Consider the following 10,753-nt stretch of genomic DNA (forward strand, 5'->3'; position numbering starts at 1 on the left):
AAATTGTGATGAGCGTATAAAAATGTAATAAAGTAATAATAGTAACGGAGATAGATGCTTCTTTATCAAAAATAGCAATTGAATAAAAGGATCCACCCCCACGTGGACCGAGGGTACACCTTCTTTCACGGAGTCGTCAAGTAGCGGAGATATGGGTAAGTTTTATCTTACTGTTTTTATTGAAATACATTTATTTATTTTTTTTTTCTGAGTTTATTTATTTTTTCTTTTAATTCTTATCTATTTTGCACGCCCCTATCTCGAGCATTTAGATTAGAATTTTGGCCGATCATACTGTATATTATCTTGCTATTATATATACATTTTAGTACATTTTTTTTTATTTGCAAGCCTTGTTTGATTGATAAAACTTTATTTATGTACAGAGTGTAAAAATAGGTGTACCAATGCGTACCTATAAATAAAAAACGGTAAATTTTCATACTGTAATGATATCCATAAATCATTAGATTTAAAATCTTTAATTAAACGTTGTCTTTCGACATATTATTTATACTTACCTACATGATGTAAATTGTGCATTTAGATAGTACATAGTAATAATAAGTATGAGCCTAATTTATTTCTAATCTAAATGTCGATTTAATAGGGGGTTTTCGATGGTACAAACAATTGTAAACTTTTGTTCAGTAATTTCGTTTGTTTGTACTGTTGTAAACTTTAGTCTACTTAAAGCACAATTTTTATTGCCCTCTGGACGACGAATAAGAATTGAAAAGAATTTCACATAACTTAAAATGCGGTTCACTGACTAACTGTCACAATTAACGAAAAGTCGAGTCCTAATAAAAATTGGGCTTGTGTATGTAAGGTTCGTCAGACAAAGGAAAAATAGTTAACGGATGTGCAGGCTGTCCCACAACGCCCTTGCGAAAAGTCCCCGCATCTTCGCTTTCGACCACAGTCATTCATCATAAGGACACCGTGGAAAATGCCATCAATTGTCTAACCACTGAAGTGGTAAGTCAAAAACAGTAGAGGTAATTCATTTTGTTGAATGAAATACCTTTACAACTAATGAATTTCATTGATTGTAAGCATTTTTAAACCTTGTGTTATACCAATTCAAAAAGTATTTTCCATTTTTAATTTTAACTTAATATAATTGACTGAAATAATTTATTTTGCATAATATGAATGTGCTAATGTTTATTTAAAAGTGCTCATCGATATTTATAAGTGAACTTCATTATAACCGGACAGAAAAAGCAAAACATAGTTTTGTAATAACTGCTTGATAAAGAGGCACATATGTTACACTTTCTTTGCGATTGTGAATCACCTGTTATTACACTNCATTAATAATATAAATATAAAAAATCTACTGGATATATAACTAATATTAAATTGTGTCAATAGGTTTCCATTAAATCATAATAAATGTACAGGGAGAGGGTAAATCAAATGGCCACGAAACGTAGGGAAGCAGAACCCCAATCACGCTTCTTTCTCTTGAGTTTGGAAAGGGTAAGAAATCTTTAAATGTTTTATGAAGTGTTGTATTTATGAAATGAATACGATTTTCCAAATCTAGTACTCCATTTATTTGACAATAATTACCACTATAAGTTTTTACACTTGTGAATTGTAATAGTTTTGTAAAAGTATTTGTTTTGATGGAAGTTATGCTTCGTAAATATTTTAAAACATGATTTAAAATGAAGCTAACATAATATTGTTTCGACAGGATGCATGCAGAAAATAAGAAGGATTCATAACCTGGAAAAGTGGAGCCCCTTTAACGTTTAAGGTTACAGTGCCACATGCGGCTTATTTCACTTATTTCCTTTCATTAGCATCTACTATTAAGAGGCACTTGGGAATAAAACGAGTACCGTACAGTAGATGAGCTATTGTTTTGAAGTTACTCAGTTTACATAGTAATTTACCACCTGTGACATCTATGGTTTTACAGTTATCTACTGTTCACAGCATAAATCGATGTTATCGTGCATCTATGGGTTTCTCTTCTAACTATTGTCTACTGTTTAAATTGACATCGTGCATCTACGGTTATTTGTATTGTCTTCATCGACTTTTACTAATGTATGTCTATGATTGCCTTTAACATTTATTTATGACATGAATAAAATTGATATTCGTCGCCATTTTATAATAAGCTGTTTTGCTCGTGTCTTTGTACGTTAATTATATTACAAATTTAAACATCCCTTCTTTAGTTTATAGTATAACTGATATTTTTTTTTGTCCATTTCTCCAGATCTAACAAATGGCAGAGAATAAAAGGTTGATGGTACTGAAGCAATCGAAATCTACAATGGTGTTGCCTTTGGTGGACTACATTCTTGATTTGCTGTTTTCGTCTTCACCTTGCAACATTATGCAGTTAATTTTCAAGTGAAGAGTGTGAGCAACTGAAGATTGACGTGAATTAAACACTAAAACAAATTTCTGCATTGGCATTCCTCCTAGATTTGATTTGCTTTTCACACCTGTAAACTTTGGAACATTACGGCCTACAGTTAATTAAGGTGAGAATACTTGATATAATTCATTTTAATTGCTCTATATTAATCTGTTACCACCGTATCTGTTTCAGGTCGACGTTGGAGAAGACAAAGATGACCCCATAGTTGAAATAGTTCTTTTATCTTGCATGCTCTGTTTAGTAGAATTCATTAAGTTGATTTTATTCAAATTAATTTTTTATTTTGCATGTTTTTTTTGTTTTCTGTAGTTTCTTGTAGTTAATTTGAATTAGTTTTTATCTTGCATGTTTATTTTTGTTTATTTTATTTGAAGTAATTGTTGATTGTAGATGTTTTTGTTTTGTATGTATTAGTAGAAATAACACGTTTAGTAGTTGTAGTATAGTCTAACCCTGCTTAACTCTTCGCTTAGCTTACTGCATATTCTTACTATAAATTGCTTTGCATTTACCCTACGAGTTCTACATGATTCAACGTTTCGTTATCGTGTGTGTTTCTTCTCACCCTTGTGGAATTAGGGAGGGCCTCCCCGAACGACTTCCCTTGGGCTTAGCTATTTAGTTGATCTTAAAAGTGTCTTATACACTTTTCGCGAGTCTACTCTAGCGTTACTTCCTTTCAGACAGGGTACAGTGGGTTATCTGGAATAGGAGCAATAGGCGACTGCCCAGCTTGCCTTGGCGAANACCCTGTCTGAAAGGAAGTAACGCTAGAGTAGACTCGCGAAAAGTGTATAAGACACTTTTAAGATCAACTAAATAGCTAAGCCCAAGGGAAGTCGTTCGGGGAGGCCCTCCCTAAGTCCACAAGGGTGAGAAGGAAGACACACGATAACGAAACATTGAATCATGTAGAACTCGTAGGGTAAATGCAAAGCAAATTAGTAAGAATATGCAGTAAGCTAAGCGAAGAGGTAAGCAAGAGACATGTTAGACTACACTACAACTACTAAACAAGTTAGTGCTACTACTACACTACTACTACAAACAAAAAAAAAATAAAAACATTTACAATCAACAATTACTTCAAACAAAATTAACAAAAATAAGCATGCAAAATAAAAAGTAAATCAAATTAACTATAAGAAACTACGAGAAACTACAAAAAAAAACAAAAAAACATGCAAAATAAAAAACTAATTTGAATAAATCAACTTAATGAATTCTACTACTACTTAACGAATTCTACTAGACAAAGCATGCAAGATAAAAGAACTATTTCAACTATGGGGTCATCTGTGTCTTCTCCAACGTCGATCTGAAACAGATACGGTGGTAATAGATTAATAAAGAGCAATTAAAATTAAGTATATCAAATTTCTCACCTTAATTAACTGCAGACTGCAACTGTTTGCAGGTGTGAAGAGCAAACCAAATCCAGGAGGAACACCATAGCAGAAATTTTGTTGCTCCATTTGAAATCAAATAAATCCTTAGTTGCTCCCACTAATCGGTCGAAAATCAACTGCATAGTGTTGTGAAGTGAAGATGAAAAAATCAAATCAGGAACAAAGTCCAGAAAAGACCACACCCGTGTAGACGGTTGTTCGAGTAGCGCCAAACTGAACTCATTTGTTGGGAAATCTGCAGAAATGGGCAAAAATATATATTAATTACACTATTAATTAACGAACTAAACACTCCTAAAAATAAACGACAAAAAGCAAGTAAAATAGCTGAATTATAATAAAACGGCGACAACTGACATTTTACATCATGACTGTAGATCATGCATGTCATAAATAGACAATCACAGATGCACAATGTCAATTTATGTGGGCAATAGATATTTAAAGAAATGAAATACTGTAGATACACGTTAATGTTGATTGAAACTGTGAACAATAGATAATTAGTAAGAAAAATTATCCATAAGATTAATATAGATCAACTAATATGGCATAAACAGAAGCAGCATGGCATACATTCTCACCTTAATTAACTGCTGAAAGTAGCGTTTTAAGGTCGACAGATGGAATGAACAAACCAAATCCAGGAGGACAATTTGTTGTTTCAATCATTTCCAAATTAATTTCCAGTTGCCTTCCCCTCTAAGGATCAAAATTAACTGCATTATGTTGCAAGGAGAAGACCCTTCAGTACTATCAGAATTAACGGTAATTGCTTCTCACTTCGACAATCTATAGAAACAGATAAGAAAACATGGTTAATTATAACTTTTAAAGCAAGTAAATTAGAAATATTTTAATGTGGTGATATGGTATTAGTTAGAAGCTAACTTTCACTCTGGTGGAAAGGCCAATTTCACATTGTTTCTGCCACTTCTAAAGCGTGTTTAAAAGTTATCTGATAAGAGTAAGTTACAAATGCCTAAGAAATTGAAGTTTTTGGGACCTGGATTATTTTTAATTGATGCTGTTATTTACCAGTTTGTTGTCATAAATTCTTCCTTTAGCAATACCACACTGTATCCACTCCCAATGGAAAAAAGGCACTTTCATGCTTCATTTTAGGACAGCTACTTTCTGGATCGAATGAACACTGACACAATCAATGCACTGTAAATTAATGCCATCCAGTTTTTTTAATGTTCCTGTGAAATTAATTCGGTAAAATTAATTCTTACGAAAGAGTATTCAGATATAATTAATTTAGCCTCCTCAGTAAATAACGTGCATGACACAATACTAATGTTAATATCAAAGAAATATACTAATTATGGTATGTATGCTCGCCGTAATTAATTGGAAGATCCTCCAAAATGAAACGAATACCATGGTAGACAACTTGCTTTTTCAGTTGCATCAAAATGAACACTCTTCCACTCGTATCATCTGTAAAAATAGAGAAGAAAAACGAATAAAGTACATTATTAAACAATTAAACATGAAATACAGTGAAAATACACGCCCAAGAGCAAGTAAAATTGTAAAATTTTAAAAATGGAGATGAAACGTCGCTTTTAATACAAGAACATAGATAAACAAGAACAAGATGCATCATGAATTCATAAAATTCATAGATTCATATAATTGTTAATGTTCTAGGCACATAGATAACTGTGAAGGAAAAGACTATAGAGCATACATGAAAAAAGAAATTACCAAGACTAATAATTTTACGTTTAAATAAACATAAACATTGGTGTAATATAATATTTAAAATTAAAATTCGTCTATTCCTAAAATTCGTTACGTCAGTTACTAACATGTTACTGATGTAGGTATTCTTCTCGACATTTATTTGAATATTTGTTCTCTATGGTATACCAGTGCCTATGCAACATAGCATACACGGAGGATACATAGATTGCATAAGTTAGGTATTTTAAAAACACTAACAACTATTACCTGTTAAAATAAAAAACTAAATTTTGTAAATTTTAAGAGGAAAACCATTGTGAAAATTTTCTTAGGCTTTAGCAGTGTAAATTCCTTTTAAGCACGGGTTGTAGTAAAGATTTATTTAAATGCACTGCATAATAACTGGAATATAGGTTAGAGATTATAATTTCTTATTCATTTATGAACAATGCATTCCACTGCTGTGATTTAAATGAAAGCTGTTTCACTTTTACTAATTTACATTTAATATTCTTCGATTAAAATTAAGGATGGGCTTGGAATCCGAGCCTATTTCTTTGTGGAAAAATGACTGTAAGTAAATGAAAAATATAACCTTGCTCACTCATTTTTTTTTTGCTTTTTTCAATATCAACCTGTGCAGTATGTTAATTACAAGAAACTACAGAAAACAAAAAAAAAACATGCAAAATAAAAAACTAATTTGAATAAATCAACTTAATGAATTCTACTACTACTTAACGAATTCTACTAGACAAAGCATGCAAGATAAAAGAACTATTTCAACTATGGGGTCATCTGTGTCTTCTCCAACGTCGATCTGAAACAGATACGGTGGTAATAGATTAATAAAGAGCAATTAAAATTAAGTATATCAAATTTCTCACCTTAATTAACTGCAGACTGCAACTGTTTGCAGGTGTGAAGAGCAAACCAAATCCAGGAGGAACACCATAGCAGAAATTTTGTTGCTCCATTTGAAATCAAATAAATCCTTAGTTGCTCCCACTAATCGGTCGAAAATCAACTGCATAGTGTTGTGAAGTGAAGATGAAAAAATCAAATCAGGAACAAAGTCCAGAAAAGACCACACCCGTGTAGACGGTTGTTCGAGTAGCGCCAAACTGAACTCATTTGTTGGGAAATCTGCAGAAATGGGCAAAAATATATATTAATTACACTATTAATTAACGAACTAAACACTCCTAAAAATAAACGACAAAAAGCAAGTAAAATAGCTGAATTATAATAAAACGGCGACAACTGACATTTTACATCATGACTGTAGATCATGCATGTCATAAATAGACAATCACAGATGCACAATGTCAATTTATGTGGGCAATAGATATTTAAAGAAATGAAATACTGTAGATACACGTTAATGTTGATTGAAACTGTGAACAATAGATAATTAGTAAGAAAAATTATCCATAAGATTAATATAGATCAACTAATATGGCATAAACAGAAGCAGCATGGCATACATTCTCACCTTAATTAACTGCTGAAAGTAGCGTTTTAAGGTCGACAGATGGAATGAACAAACCAAATCCAGGAGGACAATTTGTTGTTTCAATCATTTCCAAATTAATTTCCAGTTGCCTTCCCCTCTAAGGATCAAAATTAACTGCATTATGTTGCAAGGAGAAGACCCTTCAGTACTATCAGAATTAACGGTAATTGCTTCTCACTTCGACAATCTATAGAAACAGATAAGAAAACATGGTTAATTATAACTTTTAAAGCAAGTAAATTAGAAATATTTTAATGTGGTGATATGGTATTAGTTAGAAGCTAACTTTCACTCTGGTGGAAAGGCCAATTTCACATTGTTTCTGCCACTTCTAAAGCGTGTTTAAAAGTTATCTGATAAGAGTAAGTTACAAATGCCTAAGAAATTGAAGTTTTTGGGACCTGGATTATTTTTAATTGATGCTGTTATTTACCAGTTTGTTGTCATAAATTCTTCCTTTAGCAATACCACACTGTATCCACTCCCAATGGAAAAAAGGCACTTTCATGCTTCATTTTAGGACAGCTACTTTCTGGATCGAATGAACACTGACACAATCAATGCACTGTAAATTAATGCCATCCAGTTTTTTTAATGTTCCTGTGAAATTAATTCGGTAAAATTAATTCTTACGAAAGAGTATTCAGATATAATTAATTTAGCCTCCTCAGTAAATAACGTGCATGACACAATACTAATGTTAATATCAAAGAAATATACTAATTATGGTATGTATGCTCGCCGTAATTAATTGGAAGATCCTCCAAAATGAAACGAATACCATGGTAGACAACTTGCTTTTTCAGTTGCATCAAAATGAACACTCTTCCACTCGTATCATCTGTAAAAATAGAGAAGAAAAACGAATAAAGTACATTATTAAACAATTAAACATGAAATACAGTGAAAATACACGCCCAAGAGCAAGTAAAATTGTAAAATTTTAAAAATGGAGATGAAACGTCGCTTTTAATACAAGAACATAGATAAACAAGAACAAGATGCATCATGAATTCATAAAATTCATAGATTCATATAATTGTTAATGTTCTAGGCACATAGATAACTGTGAAGGAAAAGACTATAGAGCATACATGAAAAAAGAAATTACCAAGACTAATAATTTTACGTTTAAATAAACATAAACATTGGTGTAATATAATATTTAAAATTAAAATTCGTCTATTCCTAAAATTCGTTACGTCAGTTACTAACATGTTACTGATGTAGGTATTCTTCTCGACATTTATTTGAATATTTGTTCTCTATGGTATACCAGTGCCTATGCAACATAGCATACACGGAGGATACATAGATTGCATAAGTTAGGTATTTTAAAAACACTAACAACTATTACCTGTTAAAATAAAAAACTAAATTTTGTAAATTTTAAGAGGAAAACCATTGTGAAAATTTTCTTAGGCTTTAGCAGTGTAAATTCCTTTTAAGCACGGGTTGTAGTAAAGATTTATTTAAATGCACTGCATAATAACTGGAATATAGGTTAGAGATTATAATTTCTTATTCATTTATGAACAATGCATTCCACTGCTGTGATTTAAATGAAAGCTGTTTCACTTTTACTAATTTACATTTAATATTCTTCGATTAAAATTAAGGATGGGCTTGGAATCCGAGCCTATTTCTTTGTGGAAAAATGACTGTAAGTAAATGAAAAATATAACCTTGCTCACTCATTTTTTTTTTGCTTTTTTCAATATCAACCTGTGCAGTATGTTTGGTGTGGGTTTTACGTTTTTATTTTATTTGCGAAGAGAATGGAATGTCTGTACAATCAGTTATACCCCCCAGCTTGTTTCTTTGTAAAATGTAGTCAATTTACATTCAAAATTGCATTTTTAAGGAGCTTATTATTTTTAGTGTACCGTATGCAATTAGATGCACCTGTGCCAATTCCAATAATTTGCAACGAAGCTCCACCTGATTTGCCAAATTATTTTGGTAGAGATTACCATGGAAATATTTCTCATATTGAAGCAAATAACTTGTTAAGTTGTCGACCTAATGGGGCTTACCTTGTTAGAAAAAGTAAGAGTGCTAATGGGGAATTTCACACATTATCACTCAAGTATGTACTTGCTCCTTATACTCTTTATCTCCAGTTTTAATAAAATGATAAAGTAATTTTTTCCTCAGATTCAATGATAAAATTCATCACTATAAATTGTTCTATGATAAATCAGGAATTTATGTGAGAGAGAAGCGCTATGATTGTGTTCGATCTTTAGTAGCTGACGGCTTGGTAACAATGTATCTTGAACTTAAAGCACCTTCATTTCTTCAAAAACTACCCTCTGCCAATTATCATGAAAGTCCATATATGACACTCAACAAAAAAAAATTACAAACACTTACTAGAGAAAGGTCTAAGTATGTTATTATTTTGTGTTGACTTAATTGCAAAAAAGTAGAAGAACTATTTTTATAGGCTGATAAGGAATAATTCATTTTTAAATGCGATTTCTAATATAGAAAACCAGCAACTTACAACTAATGGAGAGAAATATGAAAAAAATCATGTATTTAAAATAACAACTTTTAAGGGGCTTAACTGGTGTGAAATGTGTGGAAATTTTTTATGGGGCTTCACTGCCCAAGGTGTCAAATGTGATGACTGTGGAATTATAGCTCATGGTGGGTGCCATTGACATTTTCACAGTAACAGTTTAAATTAGATATTTTGTTTGTAATTTGAGGGAGATGTTCAGAAAAGTTTCCTAATGACTGCATCCCAGATATAAAATATCTTAGGGGAGTTTTTGGAATTGAATTAACTACACTTTTAACTGCCCACAATGCCAAACTGCCTTTTGTAGTAACAAAATGCGTTTCTGAAGTTGAAGCTAGAGGTTTAACAGTGGAAGGAATCTATCGTTTGAGTGGCTTTGCAGAAGAAATTGAGGCAATTAAACTAGGTTTTGACACCGGTAAGTATGTATATTATTAATTATGAGAATAAATGAGCCATGTAAAAATATGGGTGAAAAATGTTATATTATTTTTAAAACAGATGGAGAAAAGGCAGATTTAAGTCAGGACAAGTATCCAAACGTAAACGTCATTACTGGAGCTCTGAAGTTGTACTTGCGACTGTTACCAATTCCACTTATAACATTTTTGGTTCATCCCATGTTAATAGACGCAATGCGTAAGTATTTCGTTACATTTTTACTGTCACTTATTTAAATTAAATACTGTTATTTCAGAGCAAAAGAGTTTTGAAAAAAGACTGTCTTCAGTTAAGCAGGCCCTTCTCTCATTGCCTAAACCACACTACTGTACGCTACATTTCATGATGGACCATCTTAATCGGTAAAGGAAGCAATATTAGGAAACAATTTGCTGTACAAGAACATAATCTTTCAAATTAAACTATTTTATTGCTCTTATTCTCACAAAAGAACTTATTTTCAAATTAAGCATAAAGTGACTTCTTTGTTTAATTTTAGGGTTTCATTACATGCGGCGATCAATAAGATGAATCCCCACAATTTAGCAACAGTTTTTGCTCCAACTCTGATCGGTCCCCCTGAATCCGGTTCTTTAATGCTGCCTGACATGACCACAGACATTCTGCTAATTGAGACACTTATACTGCACTGCGAAAAAATCTTTGGAACAATTTCAATAGCTGCCCTTTAATATTACAATAATAAATTGAAGATTATTATATATATATATATAGTGTCTTCTCCAACGTCG

General features: G+C 31.9%; 1 protein-coding gene across 5 annotated transcripts; it reads left to right on the forward strand.

The window, feature by feature from the left end:
- Positions 1–5,762: 5,762 nt before the first annotated feature.
- LOC108732417 (beta-chimaerin) lies at positions 5,763–10,729 on the forward strand. Of its 5 annotated transcripts, none has more exons than XM_025979430.1 (8): positions 5,763–6,087; positions 8,912–9,119; positions 9,188–9,421; positions 9,480–9,685; positions 9,748–9,978; positions 10,062–10,199; positions 10,258–10,363; positions 10,501–10,729. In XM_025979430.1, the coding sequence occupies exons 1-8, from the start codon at positions 6,045–6,047 to the stop codon at positions 10,691–10,693; spliced, it is 1,359 nt and encodes a 452-aa protein (XP_025835215.1). In that variant the 5' UTR covers positions 5,763–6,044; the 3' UTR covers positions 10,694–10,729. The 5 variants fall into 5 exon arrangements, with proteins under 5 accessions (XP_025835215.1, XP_018318711.1, XP_018318713.1 ...); XM_018463209.2 differs by lacking the exon at positions 5,763–6,087 and adding an exon at positions 8,369–8,693; XM_018463211.2 differs by lacking the exon at positions 5,763–6,087 and adding an exon at positions 8,369–8,533.
- Positions 10,730–10,753: the final 24 nt, after the last annotated feature.

Source organism: Agrilus planipennis, unplaced genomic scaffold, assembly GCF_000699045.2.
Source record: "Agrilus planipennis isolate EAB-ADULT unplaced genomic scaffold, Apla_2.0 scaffold73, whole genome shotgun sequence".
Taxonomy (NCBI): domain Eukaryota; kingdom Metazoa; phylum Arthropoda; class Insecta; order Coleoptera; family Buprestidae; genus Agrilus; species Agrilus planipennis.